The sequence below is a fragment of the Lissotriton helveticus genome, chromosome 3_1, assembly GCF_964261635.1.
Source record: "Lissotriton helveticus chromosome 3_1, aLisHel1.1, whole genome shotgun sequence".
Classification (NCBI taxonomy): Eukaryota; Metazoa; Chordata; class Amphibia; order Caudata; family Salamandridae; genus Lissotriton; species Lissotriton helveticus.
The window spans coordinates 507940896-507964975 of NC_136061.1; the positions used below are offsets into that span (position 1 = coordinate 507940896).

General features: G+C 42.3%; 1 protein-coding gene and 1 long non-coding RNA gene across 2 annotated transcripts in view; one reads left to right on the forward strand and one right to left on the reverse strand.

Moving 5' to 3' along the window:
- TMEFF2 (transmembrane protein with EGF like and two follistatin like domains 2) overlaps positions 1-24080 on the reverse strand; it is a 937676-nt gene that overhangs the window by 788392 nt on the left and 125204 nt on the right. Inside the window, exon 3 of the mRNA XM_078680410.1 lies at positions 14700-14829. Within this exon, the coding sequence (XP_078536536.1) occupies positions 14700-14829 (130 nt within the window). The remainder of the gene's footprint in view (positions 1-14699; positions 14830-24080) is intronic.
- Positions 1-24080, forward strand: part of LOC144822651 (uncharacterized) — a 147751-nt gene that overhangs the window by 12796 nt on the left and 110875 nt on the right. The window lies entirely within an intron of this gene.

The following is a 24080-nucleotide window of genomic DNA, read 5'->3' on the forward strand; positions in this document are numbered from 1 at the left end:
TGTGCGTAGAAAGCAGAGACCACGAGCATCTGTTGACTACATCAAACAGTGCATGTTTGACAAAAACAAGATAACAGACTTAAGCTCTAGGTCAGGAGGCAGTAGCGTAAGAGATTGGCTAGATATTAGCATGATCATGTGCGTCATGTATAAAGCAAATGTACACGTGGACATATTTGTAAAATACTCACACCATGATGTTGATTAGTGATTAATGTGTCCAGGTTCTGAAAAATGTATACAAGGACATGTTTCCTTTCTGTACAGCAGATCTCTTTGCAATCCTACTATGCAATCCTACTAGCAAATTGTCTCAACTGCAGTTCATTGGCAATAAAGAGCCACTCTTGAAGCCTTTGTGTGTCTCCATCTTACTTACCCTTAAAAAAACGTGTTTAACAGAAGTGAACCAAGCTCAGGAGTCTGCTTGTTAGAGAGCTAGAGGGTGATATGATCACGGATGACCAATATTATCATTTACGTCACCAGAAGCCAGAGATTCTGGCCAATTTTCCATAAACTATAGTCCCCACATGCAATTAGGCTACACCAGACAAGAACTTCCTAATCTTCAGACCAAGGCACCCCCTGTCTGCCAACCAGAGTCCTGGCCATGTATAGAAGACCCGTTCTCTTGCCGAACATGCCAGTTTCTGGCACCCTCTATTCTTCCGGGTCGATCTATTAATTCTCCTGGGGACATCTTACAGAGAGGGTGGAAAAACCTGCTATGTAGCATTCGCTCCCTGCCCAAACACTCTACGGAGGTATGGGACTTCGTATCCTCTGCTCAGCCAGAGCTGGACTTTTTCACTGAAACCTGGTTAAAACCTAATTCGCTGCCAGCCATCACATTAAGTATTCCAGAAGGATACAAAGTGATAAGATTGTATAGGCCCACTAAAACCTGGGGTGGTATTGCTATTGTTTACAACAACGGAATTAACATCATGGTCTAGACCAACGCAGTGACGCCGCTATGGAAGTGTTCGTTTTTAGGATAGATGCTCCCGCACACATTAGTTGGAAAGGGGCTCTTATCTACCGCCCCCAGGACCCATAGCAAAATTTTCCTTGCAACTGGTTGAACTACTAGCCCCTCATGAACACAGGCAATAATTTTCTATTGCTAGGAGATTTCAATGTCCATAGTGAAAGGGATGACAATTCAGATGCTCAGACACTTTTAGCTGATTTATCTTTATTAGGCCTAACCCAGCTTTAACGAAGGGCCAACACATGTAGCTGGCCACACTTTAGACATTATATTCTCAAACTCTTCTAAGATTAAATGTGAACCTCCCAAACAAGTTAACTGGTCAGATCACTCAGTTATTGAATTTTATATTCAGGACCTCATAGAACCAAAAAAATTTAACTTGGCCACAGCATATTCGCGTAGGCAATGGCAGAAAGTCTCTGCGGAGAACTTTCAAAATGTTTTTATAAAACCCCAATTTGCTGCATCTGACAATACTGAGGAGTACAATTCGGCCATTGTTAAGGCTATTGACCATATTGCGTCTATGAAATCCTGTATGAGTCGCACCAATCGCCCACAGGAAGCTTGGTTTTCAGATCATCTGCAAACTCAAAAACAACTTTGTAGAAAGTTGGAAAGAGTTTGGCGTGCCTCACATAATGAGATAGACAGTAACCAATATTACTCCGCCTTGACTAGCTATCACAAAAACATAAAAACTGCACGCAAAATGCATATATCATCACAGCTAACAGGCTGGGAATTCCTCAAAAACCTTATATCAAATTCTCCAGTCCTTTATCAATTCGAAGGCATGTGAAAGCCTTGAGACCCCTTCCCAACAGCTGTGTGATGATATTTGCCTATATTTCTCTCAAACGATAGAGCTTATATTTGGTAAAATCATGGCAGCAGGCAATTTGCAGCAAAATCCTATGCCCCTGGATATACCCAAACCAGTCAACCTCACGTTACTCGATAACTACCAGATAAAGTCTGGATCCCCGTCCGATCACATTACTGCCAAAGGTATTCCATCTCTGACTAAAAAGCTTGCCCCCGTGGTACAATCTCCTATTAATCTCTCCATTACAGAGGGCCTAGTTCCACAGGAGTGGAAGATCGCCCAGGTCAGACCCATCCGTAAGAACTCTAAACTTCCATGGACATATTTTTCCAACCTCCGCCCATCTCACTTCTTCCATTCTTGAGCAAGCTAATGGAGAAACATGTTAACACCCATCTTTCTAACTTTGTCGTACTGACTGGATATTTAGATCATTCCCAGTCAGGTTTTAGGCCCAAATACAGCACCGAATCTGCATCACTTGCAGTCACAGACACCATCAGAATGTCCCTCGATAAGGGCCATTCTATGATTCTGGTGCGGTTGGACCTATCCACAGCGTTCAACACAGTTTCTCATAGTTTCTTGCTCAGAAGATTGGAATAGGTGGGGCTGAGAGAATCAGCTTTATCATGGATGAGAAATTTCTGTCTGGTCGCTCACAGAGTGTTAATCTTGGCTCATATCGTTCGACTCCTATGGAATTGACCAAGGGAGTACCTCAGGGCTTATGTCTGAGCCGAACATTATTTAACATATATGCAGCTCCCTTGGCCAATCTCCTAAGAACATATGGGTTTATACCCATATCATATGCTGACGATACGCAGCTCCTTTTCCCATTCAACAAACTAACGGCTGCAGTCCAGTTGGCCCTCTCCAATGGGATGAGGGCCATATCACAATGGATGATAAATAATTTCCTACAATGCAACGTGGAGAAAATAGAGATAATACTCTTTGGAGAGGCCCCCCTCCTATGGACTCCCGACTGGTGGCCATATGATTTGGGCTCCTATCCTGCTCCCAAGCTTGTAGTTAAAAATCTGGGCATCCGCTTAGATTGGGCCCTTAGCCTGAAGGAGCATGTTACCCAAACAGCCGGATCTTGCTTCCATGTAATAGGTCTACTCCGTCGAGTCTTCCCGTTACTTCCTGGTTCTACCGGCAAAACTCTGGTTCAGGCCTTGGTACTAAGCCGCCTGGACTATTGTAATGGTCTGCTGATTTCAGCCAATGACACCTTACTCAGCAGACTACAGGTAGTCCAGAATACAGCTGCATGGCTGGTCCTAATTGCTCTACCCAGGACTCCTTCCCATCCCCTCCTAGCATAGCTTCATTGGCTTCCCATCCGCCAACGGAATACGTTTAAAACCTGTTGCATTATCCATAAGGCACTCCAGAACCTGGGCACTTTCTATATTTCGGAGAAATTTCTACCTTATGCACCCTCACGATCTCTCCGTTCCAATGGTAAACATCTTCTGGCAGTAGCTTGTATAAGAAGGGCTAGATTAGGAGGGACGGCTCTTTCCTATCTTGCCCCGCACCTTTGGAATGAGCTCCCCCTCTCTTTTAGACAGTGTTCAGAACACCTTATATTCAGGAAACTGCTTAAAACCTTCTTGTTCTAGATCTGTTAAATTTGCCAGGAACCACTGCCTCTCCTCATAGTCGGCTTAAGCGCAGCGATACCCCTCCGGGGGTCGATTCTAGCGCTATACAAATAAATAAATATGTGAAGAGCCCTGATCGTCCTCACAGAAAACACGTTCATTGGCAGAGTGACAGAGCAGAAGATAAATAGTGTGAGAAATTTCGAACAAAACAGATTTTAGACAGGATAGACTTTGGAAGAGTTACATATCAGAGAGAAATGGCTGAGAAGCATCAGATGGACACTGTCTCAAACGCTGAGAAGAGATCAAGTACATGTCTGTTAGATGAAGAGCATTATGAGAAGGAGAAGGGTCTTTCAGAGAATTAGGAAGAGAACCATTTGGGGCATGATCTTTAATGGTTTGAGTAGTGATAGTAGAAAGAAGGACAACCAACAATACCAAATGTGACAAAAACATTAGCAGTTTAGTGTGATGAGCTGATGTGATGAAATTGAAGATGTGACAAAGTGCATTTTCTGAGGAGCTTCATAGCCAGATTTAAATTAGTTAATTACATTCTGGGAAGTGAGGAATAAAGTGAGACAGTTAAAAAAAAATTCTAAACGTTTAGGCAACAAATTAAAATTATGAGATTGGATGATAGTTAGCTGGATTGCAGGGCCAGCTATGGATTTTTGAGTAAAGTTAAAACAATTGAATATTTTGTACACTAATTATTCTTGATTAGTTAGATTTAAGAACTGTTGCATATGAATTCTTATCAGCACCATTACTATAGGAGCAACATGACCATTTTTGAATTAGGTCATAATTTTAACCAATGTTGGGTGGCACTGTACTTTTTAAAATCTTTACCTAACCCCTATGTTTGCTTATCGGTAGCATCCTTTCTGTGGGCCTGTATGAGAAAAAGGAAGTTGATGGGTGTACTGTCTTAAAGTACTGTAAGGGGCACTTAAACTCAACCATGTTTTTAAAGTGTTTTTTTGTTTTTTTTATATTTGTTTGATATGATGAAATTGTGCTTTTATTATCTACTTGTAAGTAGATCGAATAAAGATGTTAAACAAAACGAATTACAGTTACAATTGTTTGAATTACAAATTTTATAGGATTATTCGAATTATTATCTGATACTACATCGTTGTATAAAATGTGTCCTATTGTCCTTTAAGTTTTCCTTTTGTTGCACAATGATTTCAAATTTCGATGTACCCTCAACTACTTGTGTTAGCATCACTGCCATCATTTGATAATTCTTTTAACCCAAGGAGTGAGGCTGCAGGACAGGCAGGCCTACTGGGACTTAAGTAAAAGTGGCAAGAAAAAATTCTGAAATCAAGCAGAACTAGTGAACAAAAATTTGTTTCAGGAATAAAGAACAACTATTCTTTGAGACAGATGTTCATTATATTTCAAGCACGGCATGCTCTTATAGTGAAGTACAGACACTGCTGATAGCAAAAAATAAAAATAGTTTTGCGTGGATGTACAGTATGAACATGAATGGTACCACATTAAAGACAGGCATGGTGTTGAAAATAGTTGTCTGCACCATGCATATGTGGATGAATATATCGCCAACTATATTGGATCCATAGCTTGATATTTTAGGATACAGTGGGAAAAGAAAAACTGACTGTAGTTTTCATAAACTAAAGTGAAGCACACTAAGTCTTAAGCTCCTGCCAGCAAGGGAATGGACTATAAAGGGATTTAATCAGGATTTGAGTGAAACGAAATAACTTGAACCTTTGATCCATGCTGAACTGTATGTTAGTATTTGTAAGGTCAAAAGAGGGCTTTTCAGTATGACTCCACCTAGAACTTTCTTATAATTTTTCACAGAACCTCTGCTACATTATTGCTCCTGATCCTTTCACTTGCCATTCTTCTGACAATACCTTTTATTACAAAATACCCTGTTTTTCAAAATGAACAGTAGCTATCCATGTGCGCATATAATGTAAATACCACTTGGTACTGAATAATTCAAGTCGCATAATGTATTTTTTATGAAATTCTGAATTGCTGGCCTGAAAAATCCCAAGATTCCGCAGAACAAATGATTCCATTCTTTACTTTCCAGAATTGTCTTCTAATACTGCTTCAGCATTGTATAAGTAGTACAATAAACCAGAAGAGCAGACAGAGGGACCTTAAGTACATATGAAGCATTTTATATCTAACATTTAAAATTTAGAATCGTGCTGGCAAATGCAGAAGGCTGCTATCATCTTTGGTTGGATTACAGTACAAATTAGGTATAACCTATTGATATTTGGCTTACATATAGGGAAAGAAAATGTGATGACAAAGGGAGTGAGTGAAAACAGACCACAAAGAAAATAAGAAAAAAAAATCTATGGTGTTATCTCTCTGCATGGAGCAAATGTCTGACTTTCATGGAATTCTCAAAGAAGAAACGGAATTTAAGGAATAAACAAATACATAGCTGAATTAAATATGTGTTATCACATCAGTACTGCCTTATGCATGGTCCAATGTAATATGTAAGTGCATTTGCACTGTTTTGTTTTTTTCTCGCTCCACAGGGAAAAAAGAGTTCCCCTACACTCCCAGCCATTTTTTTTTGACTGGAGTAAATCTCTCGCTATTTACAGGATGGGAATTGCCAGTAAACATTTTTGAAAAATCACACACATGTGTTTATGTGCTCACAACCTTTTGCAGATATCTTTGTCCTGAAACATCAACAACCCACACAATAAAAATTGCACTTAAGTGTGTATAATTCCTTTTTCTATTTTGTGAATAAAGAGTTGATTTTTGTAGTGGCAAATGCGGTCATATGGTTATTTTACATGTGTGTGTGTGTGTGTGCGTGTTTGGGTGTGTGTTTGCACAACTGCACACACTTACCTTCTGAATAATGTAGTCCTCTATATCTTTGTCATAATATTTTGGTGCCATCCAGAATTTCACATACAACCACCATTTGTGTAACTAAATAGCACTGAGGTGTGAAACTGAGTTTGCGAATCTATTCCTATCAACTTAAATGTATTAGCCAACACCCTTAAAAGTATTAGCCGACACCTTCTTATGGCGATGAGTATATTACCTAGCAATTATGAAAATAGCAAGTAACAATGTTGTTACCACTATGTCTCTCTTTCTCATCCCAGTTCTTATATATGAGGGTATATGAAGCAATAAAGATAGCAATGAATTCAACACAAAGACAATCGAAGAGAGACCACTCAAGCCAAGTAATACCTGTCAAGATGAGGGAAACAAAAATCACAGATCAACAGCCCGAAGAGCAGATCCACAATGCCTTGCCACAACCAAGAAACTAAGGTCAGGAGAAATGCAATACAAGTCCTAGGAGAAGACGAGGCAGTACTCAGAAACAAGAAGAAGAGACACACTCATAGCCACACCCAGAGAGAAGACAAGGCGCCGTCAAATGACCCAGTAAATGGCTGAAAGATCAAGACAAGAGTGAAAGGTGCTGTAGGAGACAAATGCCGAAAAGAACAGAACAGAACGACCAATGAATTCCAAAGAGCAACCAACGGCCAACACAACAACCACATTTGAAGCAGCAGAAAACGTATAGAGCAAATTACCCAGAAGAAAGGCAGCACTTCAGTACTCAAAGCTAGGCCCAAACTAGAAAGGACCCAGACCTGAAGCACCTAAAATGATGAGGACAGGAACATCCAGCAAGTAACAACTCCTTGACCACAGCATTACCAGTAATTCAGATGCGAACAGAAGGGGCAGAGGTCAAACTAACTAAAGGGAGATGTAGGAGGCTACAATAGCATAGACCCCGGTTTGGCAAAAAACGCAAACACATGACAAGAGAAGCTGTCAATGCAACAGCAAAGAAAAACACTGAAAGCACAGTGACCCTAAACTGAGGTAATCATAAGCCAGACTAAGCATCCGTCCCGCCAACAGCACTATGCCATAAACAGATAACACAGATGCGAAGCTCAATAGATTGGATTGGAATGGGTTAGGAGCATCACTGTATGTGAAAAGCATCTAGGTCAGGCAAGTCTACGAATTGAAATCAGATCACACCCACACTGAAGCAAAGGGAAGAGAAAAAGACAACACACAGGAGCAGAACATCAAGCACAACTGGCTAGACTACATCCCCAAATGTAAATCCCACAATCCCATGCCGAACCGTCACTGACAAGTGCATCCTGCAAACAATTGAGAATGAAAAACAGCACAGAGAGGAACAGCAGCAGCATTATAGAAGGACCTATATGGGAAAATCAGATGACCCAAGTCATCAGAAAAGGCCCCAGCTCCGGAACAAGTCGCCTCAGCCTGAAGGACAACAGCGAAATAGAGTCCCCAACCAAAGCGTACTGATACAATCAAGTGTATGCTCAAGAAAAAAAGGAAATATGAAACTGATAGCACAGAAACTCCAAAACATTGTAGGTTTCAAACCCAGGAGGACCAAAGGTCATGGAACAGCAGCGCTATTCATGCGGACATCAAGTAAGCACTACTAAAGCAGAAGAAAGGATTAAGCCATCCTATCTCAAATTCAAAAGTAAAAGATGATGGCATATATTATTTCCACCAAGAAGATCAGGTGTGGAACAAAACTCTCAAACTTATAGAATGGTTACATTTTGGAATGTCTCTTCAAAGTGTGTGCCATTTCACTTCAGAAATATCTTATCCTAGTACGTATTCCCAAAAAGTTACATGTAGGGAGTGTGGATAGCAATAACGAGTACAAAAAGGATATCATATTCCTGAAAGTGCCCACTCATTTAACAAATTGCTCAGTGTGGGTCAGATCTTATGTGGCAGCCATTCTGGCTTCGGGTGTAGTGACCAGTGTCTCAGTTGTGTATTATGGTAATGCTCTGCGTCTAGAAAGTGGAAGTTCCTCTTGCAATGTTCAAAACTCAAGATATCTCAGTTATGGAAGAGATCAGATAGCATAAGGCACCCCCTTCCTTCCAGGTAGAAACGGGTCTAGTTAAAAGAGCTGGAGGGAATGATGGATTGTAGTGCAGTGGTGTATAGGGAGATGGGAAGGTAGTGCACCCTGTTGTTTTAACCACCTCATCCCAAACTTTAAGTCATTTTTGTTGCGGTGTTAAGATTTGCGTTGGGTGGGCGATGTGCCTTTGGCTTGAGTAATGCATCGCAAATACCTTGCCCCACTATCGCCCTGTCTATATGCAATCAGTGTTTATCTGACCCACGAAGCGACCATTCTGAAATAACAAATAATTGAGCTGCTTTACAGTAGAAGTGGAGATCTGGGAGGGCTAGGCAACTGCAGTCTTTGGGAAGCTGAAGCAGCTTAAAAGGTCAGCATGCCCTGCGATTCTGGCACATGAAGTAGGTACAAAATTCCCAATCTAGGTATATGGGAAGGCTTTACAACCGGTATAAAACCCTGGGCAGTACTGACATATTTATGGCATGGATAGGTCCAAATCAAGATAGATACGTAGGAGCCCTGCTTTTGAGGTCTGCCTTCAGTTTAAATAGAAGCAGTGGAAAGTTTGCTCAATATATGTCTGCTAGCTTGGGGGTGATATTAATGCCGGGATAGGTGATATCTTTCTTGGCCCAATGGAAGGGTGTTAAGGCCACCAGGGTCTCCTTATATGCTTTAGGCAGTGTTAAATTAAGTACAAACAATTTACTTAAGTTAATTCTAAAGCCTGACCCATCAGTATCACTGAACGGAGGGCAGGGGACTAATGACCTTTAAGAGCCCATCATCATCAAATAATGAAATCTTATGATCCACAGCGCCAAAGGTGATTCTCTTGATATCGGGTGGGGACCATATTCTGGCTGCTAGGGGATTAATAGTGAGCACAAATAGGAGTGGAGTCAAGGGGTATCCTTGTTGCATCCCCCTCTCCAGCTGAAAGAGATATGAGACCAAGACCTTAGACCTAGGTCTTGCATAGTTAGCTTTAATCATTGCTATGAATCGGCTACAGAAGGTTATGTTATGTTATGTTAGCAATTATTTCTAGAGCGCACGTACACCCAGAGATTTCATGGCGCTATAACTGAAGAGATACGACCCGGATTGTGATATGCGTAAGCCTGCATGAAAAGCCAAGTTTTCAGCAATCCCATAAAGCACATCCAATCTGTACAGCTTCTGATCTCGGTGGGTAATGCATTCCAGCGTTTAGGAGCCAAAAAGGCAAACCTACATCCACCTTGGCGTTTGAGTTTATAAGATGGTACCATCATCAGCTGAAGTTGGGCAGAGGGCAGGGGACGTAAAGGGGTATATCTGGAGACTAACTTGTTAATTATTGCGGGGATATTGCAGTATAGTGACTTAAATATCAGGCATTCTGATTTGAACAATGATCTCTGAGCAACCGGGAGCTAATGTAACTTCTTCAGGAGGAAGGATGCCGAGTGCCATTTGGGTTGATGGAATGTCAACCTTGCCGCTTGGTTCTGAACCAGTTGGAGGCGTTTGGATAGACAGAGTGGAAGTCCCAGATAGATAGCGTTAACATAGTCTAAATGGGACAACACCAGTGCAATCACCACCTGCACCAGTGCTGAGTGAGTGAACATACGGCAAATCTTTATTATCCTGCGAAGTTGAAAGGAACAGGAGGAAACGACTGTCCCAACCTGTGTTTTCAGGGATAGGTCACTGTCGATGGTTACCCCCATTCTACGTATGTTGGGGGCCGGTTGCGGTGGATTACCTAGTTCAGGCGGCCAATAATGAGGGCCCCAGAACCTGCTGCTGTTCCCAGTCAGTCACAGTTCGGTCTTGTCTGGGTTCAATTTAAGATGGTTCTGATCCATCCACTGACGGATAAACCGCATTGTCTCTTGAAATTGTGAGACTGAACTTGGGGTGCCATCAATTGTAAACAGGAGTTGCAGGTCATTAGCATAGTTGAAGGTGACTGTGTTCATTTCTTTCAATGCCAGGATCAAGGGAAATAGATAAATATTAAATAGATGAGGTGAGAGAGAGGATCCCTGCTGGACCCCACAAGAAATGGAGGACTTGGCAGCCATAAAGTTCCCTAGTCTAACCGCTTGGGAGGGGCCGTTCAGGAAGGAGCAAATCCAACTGAAGGCTGAGCCCTGGATGCCGGCCTGCCCGACACGGTCGCACAAAGTTTTGTGATCGACCATGTCGAACGCCGCCGACAAATCCAGGAGAACCAGTGCCGGGGGTATACCTAGGTCGGCCTTCTGACCTAGGGAGTCAAGGACTGTCAGCATGACCGCCTCTGTACCACCCGCTTGATGTGGGTCCAAATAGTTTGAAGATTCTATAAAGTTGGACAAACATGTTGCTACAAGTGCCTCCAGCACCTTGGCTAAAAAAAGGGAGTAAAGAAATAGGGCGGTAATTTGCAAGAATAGCAGGGTCAGCGCCTGTTTTTTTTAAAAGTGGGACCACAACTGCCTCTTTAAATGACTTAGGGACGAGGCCCTGAGAAAGGGACTAGTTTAGGAAACTGGTCAATAAGTTAAGGTGTAGTGCTCAACCTCTTTGGTGCGCATGACTGCCCCAGGCCGTCATGGTCACGGTGGGCGTGTGCACAGGACAGCCAGGGGCAGTCCGAATCCCGCCCACTATGTAAATCGCCCGCACAAGGCGTAAATGTGCGCAGCGCAGAAGGGGTTAAGAGTGTGAAATAGGAATGGCCAGTTTACCCGATCAAATGCCTCTTGGTTTTGAGACTAAGCAGTATTGTGGGTATTCATTTATTTGTGGCCTTTTCCATTAGATGAGGCACTCTCCTCAAATTGTTAATGTGTCTGTCTTCCCATCATAAACTTAGAGTGATCCAGTTGGATCAAATTCACCATCAAGTAATCCAGTCTGGAGGCCAGGATCTTAGAATGAAGCTTGGCATTCAGCTTCAATAGCGTGATAGGTCTATACAAACCTCACGACTGAGGATTTTTTACCGGTTTTGGGATCATCGAAATTAAGGGCCTCACTCATGGAAAGCATAACTGCTCTTGACTCTGCTATGTGATTTAACAGGGAGGTCAAGTGGGGGATCAAGTCAGAACTGATGGCTTTACAGGACTGGGTTGTGAGGCCACCCGGCCCAAGAGATATGTGGAGCTTCAGGCCTGTTATCACCAGAAAGACCTCATCTTCAGTAATAGGTTCACCAAGTCTTTCCTTTTTGAGGGGGAGTCACCAGTGGGAGCTCTACATGATCCAAATAGTCAAGCTAGACTTGAGCGGTGGTTTGGTCAGATGTATAAAGCCGCTTGTAAAAGTCGCTGAATATTTAGGCCTTCTACATCTCAGAGCTAGTGAGGTCACCTGACGCTTGCTTAATGTGCCCAATATGCACTCTCTCTCTCACTTGGTCCTGAGTAGCCTCGCTAGCTGGGACACAACCTTATTGCCCTGGTCGTAGAATGTGCACTTAAGGTGAAGCAGAGAAAGCTCTGTTCTTTTGGTATAAATAGCATTATGATTCCCCGGCAGGGCTGTAACTTTCCAGTGCAGGATGAGGGTAGGTGTTCCTTATATGTCTGCTCCAATGTGCACAGTTCTGTTTCAAGTGCTAGATGATCTTTCTCTCTCTGCCTGTTCCGAGCTGCCACCAAGGAAGCACATTTCCCTCTAATCACTGCCCTAATCGCATCCCATTGGATAGAGGGAGTTGTGTCGCCAGCATTATTTATTTGAAAATATTTTCGTGTGGCTTTCCTTAGGTTTTCTCTAAAGAGGTGATATCTGGTGAGGGAGCATATCCCCAATCCAGTGTGACCAATACCGGCACATGATAAGAAATAGTGATTAGGTGGATAGCCATGGTCAGCAAATATTCAAGGAAGGATTGGCTAAGGAATGCATAATCCAGTCTGGAGCAAGTAAAAATGTATGATCATGGGAGTTGGGATGAAGTGTACACCATGCGTATATTAGCCCCACTGCATTGCTTGCTTCAATGCTTTGGGGAAGCTTCCTGTGGGTGACCTGTGGAGGTGAGTGCAGTCAGTGGCTCAGTTCCATGTGAGGTTGAATTCCCCTTTAAAAATATATCACCTTCTGCAAAACCCCCAGCAATGATAGAAGGGAGTGCACACATGAGGCTTGATTAGATTTCGGGATGTGAATAGATGCAAAAGTGGCAGCCCCTTATTAGTACACCCATTACTGTTTTATAACCCTCTGGTTGAAACGTAATCGTCACACACCTATGTTTCATGAAGGCTGAGGATTTATACATAATAGGATAAGATGTATGCCATAATCTGTTATCTTCATTATGCATAAGGTGTTTCTCTTGGAGAGCGACTACATCATAGTGTTGGTCAAGTATATATTTTCATAACTTGTGGTACTTTGCTGGAGGATTTAGGCCTTTAATATTGAAAATTAGTGTAGTAATTACCATGGTATAGGTGGAATAGTACGTCTCTTCATGTGACCCTCATGGTATCTGCTCGGTGGACCTCACCTATCAGCCCATCTAAGTCAAATGCTCTCTCCCTCCCTTGGGAGTGTATTGTAGTCTGTGCCACCCTCTCCTCCTCCATACCACTTGTAAATTCTGCGCTCCATGCATCCAAACCCTGCACTGTGGACTGTGTCTAGTTTGACCTTCATTGGCGCTTACCCCCCGCAGGTCTGCAAATAAGCAAGGTACAAAGGCCTCCAAGTCCATGCCCTCCATTCCTTCCTCCAGGTCTCGGATACGTATATTTCGTGCCTTGACCTGTTCTCTAGATCTTTGGTATTCAAAGTGGATGATTGGAGCTGCGTGTGTGAGGTTCTCCATCTGGCATGCACGGTGTTTGAGCTAGATTATTTTAATGTTGAGGTCCACCACCCTAATCCCCAATTAATCCACATCTTGTCAAATTGTAGTGAACTTGTTACTGAGGTCAGACAAAGTCAGGTCTGCATTGAACTCTTCACTGAGCTCTTTTTTAAAGTCCATTAAAGATGTGAGTAAGTCTTCTTTGGTGAGAGCCATATTTGTGATGAGCCTCTTGCCTCCGCTCGTGTAAAATAGCTAAAAGCCCTAGTAAGTTATTGCTTCTTTGGTGTCTTAGAGGTAGCAGCACCCAGCCGTGGGTACTTACCAGCAGGCCAAGGAAAAATACATAAAATGAACAGGTCGAGTGTCTTCAGGCTCCCACCAAGGCAGCGGTATCATAACAGACAAAATCAAAGTTGATGTGCAGACACTACTGAAGCAAGTCTTCAAAGAGCACCTCCAGAGGTTCTAGGTCTAGACAGTGGCTATTTCGTATGTTTAGTGGATAGGGATGCTTTCTCCGTAAGGGTGGGTGTCCCCTATGGCCATTGCTGGCACTGTTTGGCTCCTTCTCATATTTCTTGCCATACCATGTATGGTGGAGTGCTCAGTCTAGCACTGAGACATGTAGAGATACACCAACTCGTTAGTCAAAGGTGACAGATCAAGTCACAGTGTCTCAGTTGCTGTGAGGGGTGATCATGCTTGTGATGGCGGGCGATGTCACTCATAAAAATCAGGGGCGGCAGCATGGTCTCTATTTAAGGGGAGTTCTCCACCTGCTTTCTCCATCCGCCATCTTAGAGTCAGGCTGGCAGCGTGATGTGGGCCCCTAATCGGGTTAGAGATGCCCTCATCCAGCTGTGCCAATAATAAGTCGGGAGAGGCACCTAGAAAGAAGGCATCGATCTTCAGTCCTTTCACACCACCATCTTGAGCCTGACACATGGCCGGTGCTGCCGCAAACCAGGGCAAATGGGTCTGGGAGGCCCCAAGTACTGATGCAGTGGGACCCCTCACCTTGTCCACCTTAGTTCCGGGGAGTAAACTCAGTACAACTCTGCCCCCCTTCAGGCAGCCAGACCACGCAAGCGGAGCGTGGTCCACCTGGTTGCGCACCACCCCACTCATGCAGCAGCTCCCTTCAAGGTGCAGCCCAGGGTCTAATTAAGGTACGGTACTGATGTGCCCAACCTGCCTGTTATGCCAATCACTTGTATCCGCAGGCCTGTGGAGTATCCGCTGCCATCCTTCATCTTAGGGGCAAAAAAATCACTGCGCTGTGTGCCAACTTTGTTCCCCAGAGCAGTCACCAGTATTGTGGCAAGAAAACTGGATACCTTTGATAATCAATCCTTAACTTTGATGCTGGATGCAACTGCACCTCAGTGGATCACGTCCACTCGACTATCTTGGCTGGCTAATCTCCTCAAATATTATTTTTCAGTTACAAATTCACAAAAAGATCTCTAAGCATTGACACTTACCGGTTACACATGATCCCTCAGAAACCACTAGAATTTCACTCTGTTGTCTGCAGGCCGCTTCCCGTAAACTGCACTTGTTTCGAAAAGTCACACCGTTGGAGCCACAAACCGGCACATAGTCATTGTGACACTAATAAAAAAATATAAAGGTTGAACAATGTGAGGCTAAATATTCACAACAGGACATTTAAAAAAGGTGCAGCAATACGTTATAAACATTTCAAAAAATACTTATCGTCCTAGCCACATAGTCCCTAATTAAAAAAGCATTTGCAATGCAATAGGTCTCGCATTTATGCCAGTTTGAGCTATTGGCATTGTAAAATACAATGCCTTTTATTTATGTTTTGGTTTTTAAAACATAAATAAAAGGCATTGTTATTTACAATGCCAATAGCTTAAACTTGTGTAAATGTGAGACTTATTGCATTGCAAAAGAAACCACGGGTGGGGGGTTGCAATGCCAAGGTGACGCAGGCAGAGGGTAGTCCCGACCTCTCTCCTCGGGAGGGAGAAGAGCAAATGACGGAAGAAGAAGAAGAAAATATGTTGTACAGTATTTAAACAATATATGTTTTGAGCTAATTGATCTTAACATAAATGTGATTTCTGCATCTACCTGCTAGATTGGCTGGTTTAGTTTATTCTTCTTCCTTATGTGCTGACTTCCTTTGGGGTAACTTTGACTTGTGAGGTATTTGCAGGTGCAGAACTACTTTGTGTAGAAAATATTTGTGCATGTCATAGGATGTGTTTGTTTGGACGTTATAGTTAGCTATTTAGAGGAATAATGGGGGAAAATATGTGCCCACTTTTTTTTGCATACGTTATTACCCGATGGACAAGGCTGGAGCTACATTAAAGTCAAAAGTAGGCAGTTGACTATGAACGAGCTGCAAGAAAACTCTCCACACAATATTTCAAAATATCTACAATGTATTAACTACACATTAGGATAAGAATGTCATGAGTATCATGCATGAGTATCACCATTTGAATATCCTGGTATGTTGAGCAAAGCAAATCACACATGCAATGAAGGTTTCAAGTACTTTGGCATGTATCACGCATGTAGGGAAGCCACCAGCATTATGGATGCATCCACACAACCCATTGCTGATCCTTCACAGTAATTCTAAGTAACATGGATCAGCATGGCACCGTCATCGGGTCTCCTTGCGCATGTCACACCAGGGCTCACACAGTTCTGTGGAGCATCACTGATGAAAGACAGCATCGATATTGTGTCTAGTATAAGAATGTAACCCACTGTGATTAGCACAGTTGTGAAGAGCATTGATCAAACATGGCACTGATACTATGCCCGCTTTAGCATTTTCATGTGCAGACGTGACTTGTGTAAAAACAGGGAAAAACGTCAATGGCCCTGCCATATACCTGCCTCTCGACTGCTTGCTTGACATTATGAACAACTACAGTAAAATTCCGCCAATGTTTCTCACTCCATCCATGCCTCCAATTTGTAATCCGAGACTGCAAACCTCCCTGGTGTGCTTACATTGAAATGCACTGTGCTCCTTTCCATGTGCGAAAATATTTTCAAAAGGGGGTGGTGATGGACAGAGTATCTGAGTTAATCAGAACACTCCTACCCAGTCAACAGATCAGGGCTTGATCCATCACCGTTTTTTAGCTCACTGCACTCTGTCCATCACCACCCCCTTTTATGAATCGTTTTGGCCACCATAAGTGTGGTAGGGTATACTCAGATGTGAGTCCCTTGCTCACTGCACCACCAGGATTCAAGCAAGCCGGGCCGAAGACGGCTGTAATGCCAGAAACCGGTCCCCGGAAGCTTGTTTCCTTTCCAGTAAAGAATTGGCTTGGTAGTTTGGTCTGCCCTGTTCCCATGATGCACTGGGCCAGGGTCAGACTAATTTGCATGTAGCCGGGTTCTGAGCTGGGATGGTGCAGTGAGCTAAAAAACGGTGATGGATCAAGCCCTGATCTTTTGACATGGGTAGGAGTGTTCTGTTTAATTCAGATACTCTGTCCATCACCACCCCCTTTTATGAACCTTTCCATGTGCGAGCACCACGAACACTACATGCCCTGCAACAAAATTCTGTTTCTGCAAGTAGAAGAGTAAGCAGGTGCCTTCTCCTTTACCGATAATGGAGCCAGGCGTGTGTCACTCCAGTGCTTTTCCCAGTCCATAGAGATGGACCTGTGCCCTTTGAAAAATAAGGGGCATGCTCCTGCAGGGGACTCTCCTGCGATGGCACTGGATGGAGCTTCAGTGCAGGCAGGAAGTTGCAAGGCACGAGTAGAAAATATATATATTGATTTTTACAAGCGCCTCAATCCACACTTTCATTTTAATCGTGCCCACGACCATTTCTTTGATGACCTGCATATGTAGGAAGTGTGGGCCCCCATTATGTGAATGCGCAGAATGGGGCACTTAAAAAAACAAGTGGTCGAGATGGTGCTGGCACCTTCGAAAGTGAAAGCGCACACAGCGCACTGAAAGTAAACAAAGCTTGTTGTCCTGCCTCAAGTAGGACAAACTTGATAAAGAATATAGGCTGGCGCAGCCTAATTGGGCTGGTCCCAGCACCGCTATGATGCCGCCATCATAATGAGACCCAAAGTGCTTACGGTGTGAGAACTGAAGTAAAGGGGCCAGCAGTTATGGGAGGAATCAAATGACGACACGTACTAAGGAGGGACTAACAAGCCTCATAAGCCTCATAATCAATCAGAAGACCCCATTTACGAAGGACAAGGACACAAGCCAATGAAAAATGTGTGGGTGGGTGAGTGGGCGGGGCTTGTCTCCCATACTGAACTTCCCCAGATCATCCCCAGGACAGCGCTTGTGCTGTGGCTCAGGGCTTGACCTAAAAAGTGAAGAAACAGCCCATATAATACTTCTCAACCTATCCACAGACCCCTAATTATTGAAGAAAGCATAACAACAACGAGTATATTCCTACATTGTTTTTCCTGCTAAATGCTAGCCGATTTTCTGACTGTCTGTGCCTCTCCCCACCTAAAACATGTCTGATTCTGCATCTCTGCTCAAGTTGCCATTTTACTCAGAAGCACTTCTTGCTAAAGGTCGCTATTTGTCACTTCTAAAGTGTTTTTGTTCGTTTTATATGACATTTATTAAAGCTTTCTCTCTAACACAGGGTAGAATGCACTTATGTTAGTTTTTCTGTTCCCCAATGTCGCTAGCATTCCGCACAGGGCCAACCACCACTATGAACCCTAACTAACTTTGGCCCCATACTGCTGTTGCTCCCCTATCTCTAAACTATAGCATAGTTATCGAGGAAGAAAACAACAAAGCTGTAACGTTGCAAACTTTCACACAGCTAATAACATAAGCAGGTATAAAGCCCCTAGCCTTAGTAGCCATTTCACTCCTCAGCAGTCCCCACTTATAAACGTTGGAACAGGCAGCCATGATGACAGAAAGTCACCAGAGTCCTTTTATTTTTAGGTACACCCATAGGTTTTTCAACTGCATAGTGTACCAAATTCTGTACAGCATGGTATTCTGTATAAAGCAAAGACATGGAAATAGTGATAACTAGTCTATGGAAGCAAAATGCAAAACTAATATTGAATATATGCTATACAAAATCAGTCCTAGGATTAGTGCAATTTCTTTTATAGCTGTCAGCATTTCTTTCCAGAATACCTTTGGGCAGCTCCAGAACATGTCGATTGCTGCCCTCTTTCACTGCAACCCTTAGGGCACTGATCCCTGTCTCCTCCCAGCATCTTGCATGTCCTGACAGGTCTTAGATACGACCCTATCATAAGTTTAATGTATGATTTCCTCAGTATGACAAATTTGTTGTAGGTGCATCTGTTCCTTTCAAGCTTCCCCTGTATTTGATCTTGCATTACTCTCCTAAGTAACGTTTCTCACCCTCTCATGTAGTTCCAACTTTTTTGAACTTGTGGCATAGGCTGTATTTTGTATTTTGTAGATGCATTACCTTCACTATCTTCAGATAGTGTTACAAAGAGTGCACAAGGTGTTAGTTGTGTTGTGGCTTGTGGCTTCTTTGACTGTTGGGTGGGTTACCCAGGGCCTTAATCAGTAGTAACTGAAGTTTTCGAACTCTGCCACATTGAATGCGTTCTTACAGGTGTCAAAGAATCTACAATCCTCCTCTGACCATTATTTAGATTTGAAGCCTTCAAAAGCAGGTGTGAAATCCATATTATGGTGCGTGAGAGACAAGGGAGAGGGGATGTCATCAGCCTTTTAATTAAAGCTCCGGAGTCCTATACCTGTGGCCTGATACTGGTCAGGTGGCTTAGATAAAGTTATTTCCTTCTTGATAATTTGGGAAGCCAGAAGAAATCCTATATCGTCCTGCTAGTCAATGTTCTGTCCATGTGTCAGTGGTGTTCAGAATCCCTCATTCTCCAGTCATTTTGGATCCCCAACTTAACTATCCTGTAGTAGATCCTGATAGGCTGGAACCCTGAGCCACAATTGGTGTACCTTCCTAAAAACTAAACAGAGTTTCCCTCTCCAACAACTCATACTCTGCACTATCTACATGTAGGGGCAATGTCTATGACTTATCAGAGGTAATTGTATTGCCCAAGGCATTCCCAAATTGTGCCAACAGCTGAAGTAATGGAGGGATGTAGGTTCTTGGTTTAGATAAGGCATTACCTCATCCTCAAAGTGAAGTTTAGAGCTCATTTCTCCAACAACCAGCCCTTGGATGTCAAGAGATAGTCGTGTTGCTATTGCTGAGGGTTATATAGCCATTGTGAAGAGTGATGGGGACATTTGACACCCCACCTGGTAACCATATTAAACAGCCACGGTTATTTTATTATCGGCTGATTCACAAAATGTAATGGTCGTATTGTCAAATTCCCATCCCTTTTCCTGCACTGTATTGAATGTGAGAGAGTATGTTTCACCTCATCTCACTAATACATTCTACGTTACCATTAAACCAAAGGGTACATACTGAATGTACAGCGAAATACATGACAAGCTTGTTGTTTTTCGGAAAACATATAATAGACTTTCAAGAACAAATGGCCACTAATTGTAGAGGATCCAATTCAAACAAATGACAAGACTGAAATACATTAATTTGCATTCAGAATGAGACCTTTACAAGTACTGGCGGTTAACATGGAGGAGATGTGTTGTGGTGGCGAAATTGCAGACAGTGGAATGTTTGACCAAACAATATGCAGTGCCTGACAAACCATTTTAGGGCACTGAGTCCCAGTTATAACTATGTTACAATGATTTTGCATGTGTCTACTAGTTTCCAAATACATATGAGTATCCCTTTCAACCTCACATCGAATGAGGAGCGCCTCCTCACCCACCACCTAACACTGTGCAGCGTAATACACTTGTTGCACCAAGCACCTTCAAGGCTGGTCCTTAGATAAAAGATGGTACATTCATATTTGTACATTACATGGTTGTATTAATGATGAGCTTGAAATAACTTGACTAGACCGATGAGACAAGGTGGATATGGAGGAGTAACCGTGACCTCAAGCATACCTATTCTTTTACAGTGGTGTCTGTTCTGTGGGGACAGGTGCTCTTCAAGTTTGGGAACCAGGTAACGAAAAGGTAGATACACATGCACTGAATTTATTAATGCTGATGCTGCGATATGTTTTTCAAATGTCTTGTCAATTGTTGGAGGGTGTTTGATTTTTTAAAACATTTATATGGTTAACGGTATTTCATAACATTGAATGTACTGCTGTGGTAAGTACACACAGTAGTCCTTTGCAGGTTTGGAATATCAATTGCATTTTCTACAGTGGGGCAATGTACTAAATATAATATGACATGCTCTGAACAATTGTAAATGCTAACTTTCTCAATGGTGTTGCTGAATGATAATTATATGTAATAGGATGTGCTTTGAGCTCTCACTGCTGGAGGGTTGCTCATAAAGGGGGTTTCCAACAAGCAGTAGGTTTGCTTTTTGAGGTGAGGTGAGGCAAATATGTGATACCTCTTTGAATGTTAAATTGTCTCTAGAGACAATTAAAGCAGAATTTAAAACTGTAGTTGGGTCTCACAGCAGGTGGATTGCTGTTTCTTTCTATAGGTTTACATCCATAGATTTTGTGCTATCACAAAAAGCACTCCACCCTCTGAACTCCTAAAGGCCTGCTTAAAAAAGTGTCTGTGACTTAAGATTTAAAATGTCCCCTCCTTTATCTCTTTTTAATGATCTTCCCCTCCATCCATTAATGTTAGACTAACCCAGTAGAAGATTGAATTAATCTGATTATATAAATGTTCACACGTGTGATTTTATGATGATTAAATTATGTAATATGAGGTTTGGTTTGTTGCTCTGTACATTTGTTTATACCATTTGCTTATACCATTGCAATTGTATATGTGTGTTTTTGATGTTGTCTTTATTAAATCTTTCAATCAAGTATTGCTATGATAAAAACAGATATTACAGAATATATATTTTTTCTGAATTGTCTTTGCCCCAGTCTCCAATATTTGGATTTTTCTCCTTAATTATTATACTAATTCATTTTAATTTGTCTTCATGACCCATATTGATAGCAGGTCTCAATATATCTGTAATCTTATAAAGATAGAATTCTACTCAACTGATGTTGCTCGGGTTTTTTTTCTTTCTTCTTTTTTGTGTTATTTGAGCATTAAGGCATGCCTGTTTTACTTAATCTCTGTATTAAAACGTATTCCTTCAACCTTACACTATATCTATTTTTTGCTTTCACATAACCCTCACTAATAATCACACCCAACTCATTAATGTACCACAAAGAAACAGAATTAAAATGCATGGAATGATTTACTTGAGAGCACAAGACAGATCGTAAAGCTCTTCGATGCCTCATCAGGGGTAGAAAGTGCTATATAAATGCAGTTTCAATACAATTCAACATGTACACTTCAGGAGAATGTTTGCTCTCGTTTCCAAGTTAATGCACTTTGGGGGTCCGAAATTGAGCAGATTTCTAGAAGGAAATTATTGTTTCTACAGATTTACTCGATTTCTGTGTACGTCAAGATGGCAATAATAATTATGTGCAGGAATGTACTGAGTAGCTTAGTACACAATACAAACGAATGCCCTGTTTTAAAAAACATAATCACTCACCATTGATTCCACATTCACAGAATATTACACTGTATGTACATAAATTGTCAAAGGTCATTTTCTTAGGGTTGTGCACTATTCTTTTATGCAAAATAAGCTTGATTTTTAAAAAAATATAGGCAGTTATTCATTTATGTAAACGAAAAAATGAATGCAGGTGCCCAAAATGTTTTTAGGAGGCCGCAAGCCACTTTCACCACAAGCATGGCTCATTTCCGCCAAATGTGTGACGAGCTTCCACCAATAGTGTGGCCAGTTAATTCCTGGGAACTACTATTTATTGTGCTCTGTGGCTGACTACTACCACAACCAAACTACATTTGGTCACAATAGTAGGAGCCTCCTATGCTTGCTTGTTTTATGAAAGTATCTGTCACTACATTTAATTACTACGCTGCTGTTTGATAATTCCCCATAAGGAGGTGCATGGCTCTCACATGTAGTGACTCGATACACAGCTAGTGGATTAACAAGACCTCATTTACCAGTTCTGCTTACAGTTATTAACTGCAAATCAAGTCTGCTGCCCAAGAAACAATCGTCCCAGTCCCCAACAATAAGCGCCGGTGGTGCGCACTGGCAACCAGCCATGGTCTGTACAGGTAACAGCGGTGGGGCCGGGTCGAGGGGCTTCCGATGGACGATGACAAGGGAAAATGAATTATTTATTTAATTTTTCCTCGGCATTGCCCCTCGAAATCCTCCACCGCCCACAGCTGTTACCTGCACAGACCGTGGATGCTGGCAACTACAAACTTAAATGAAGTAGTGATTACATATATGACTCATCTATACTAACAATTCTACAGGAATATACCTCACAAAGAAAAGTGACAAAAATACAACAGGAGATTGGTTCGGGGGCAATAAAGACAGCATTAACAAGGGAGGCCCCAAGAGGTATGGTCACACACCCTAAAATTGAAGGGCCAAGGTCCTCAAGCTAGAGTCTCAGTGATAACCATACGAATGTACATTTCTATTCTACTGATCCCCTTACACAGTTTAATTTTTCAGGACTACCATTAATTTTAAGCTCCAAGCTCAATACGATCTCACAGGAAAAAACCCATCCCAATTTTATAAACTCCCTTGCCCAGTTTTACACCCCAGGAGCACCAGAAATCCCAAGAGCTGTAATTAATAGGGTGACACCTGAAGATTCCATCAGTGTCGAGAGAAAGCGTCGCAGTGGGCAGTCTAGGAAGGATGAACGAATAGAGTCTGAAACCCAGGGTGGTACTCTAGTTAAACAAATCATAATGAATAAATTGAGGGTACTATCCAGGAATGTATCAGGCATTAAGAGCAAATTGAGCTGTCTCGATTGGGGGTATTTTGTTGACCTATATGACATATGCATGTTGCAGGAAACATGGGCAACAGAGGAGACCTCACGTATGGGGATTGAAACCTTTAAAATACCTGCAATTTCACAGTGAAGGGAAAGACCCTGTGGAGGGTTATGTATCTGGGTAGGCTCTCATCTAGGTGGTACAGCCACTCAAATGGAGTCCCCTTCCAATGATATCCTGTGTATTATGCTCACTTTTTCATCAAACCTCAAATTAGTCCTAGTCAACGTCCATGAAAGGCCTGTGAGGATTTGCCAAGAATCCCCGATTTTAGAACAACTCGACCACCTATTCCTTAGATTCTCCAAAAATGTTCTGGTAGTTATAGGGGGTGATTTTGAATTGTCAATTTGAACCAATGAAAGATTTCAATGATTCATCAACCACAGAGGAGGACGAGCTTTAGGCCATTCCTGAGCCTAACATCTCCCCAATTAGGGCATGGACACCGTTGGCTCTTCAGATTAAGTTGTTTACCCTAAGACAATCTTCAAAACTGACTCTACTGGGAAGTACACTTTTAATAGGGTCGGCCATTCTTTTATCCTAGATTACATCAAGGTAGAAACCAGGATTTGGGATAGGGTTTCTGATTACGCTGTCTTGCCACAGCACAACAGCGATCATAATGCTCTAACCCTGGAGTTCCTGCTGCCACACGCATGGGGGAAATCCTGATCCATCCACAACAATAGATAATAGACTAACACTTACTATTAGTAGGCAGAAAGTAAGGTGGGCGTGGATTGAAAAATCACCTAAAAGAATGGCCTCCTTCTATAATTCCATCATACATACTTTTTTGGAACTAGCAAAGCTCACAACTGAAAATGGCATTGTTGCATCCTTTAATAATGTTACCAAGATTCATGAGGCTCTGAACGCAAAAC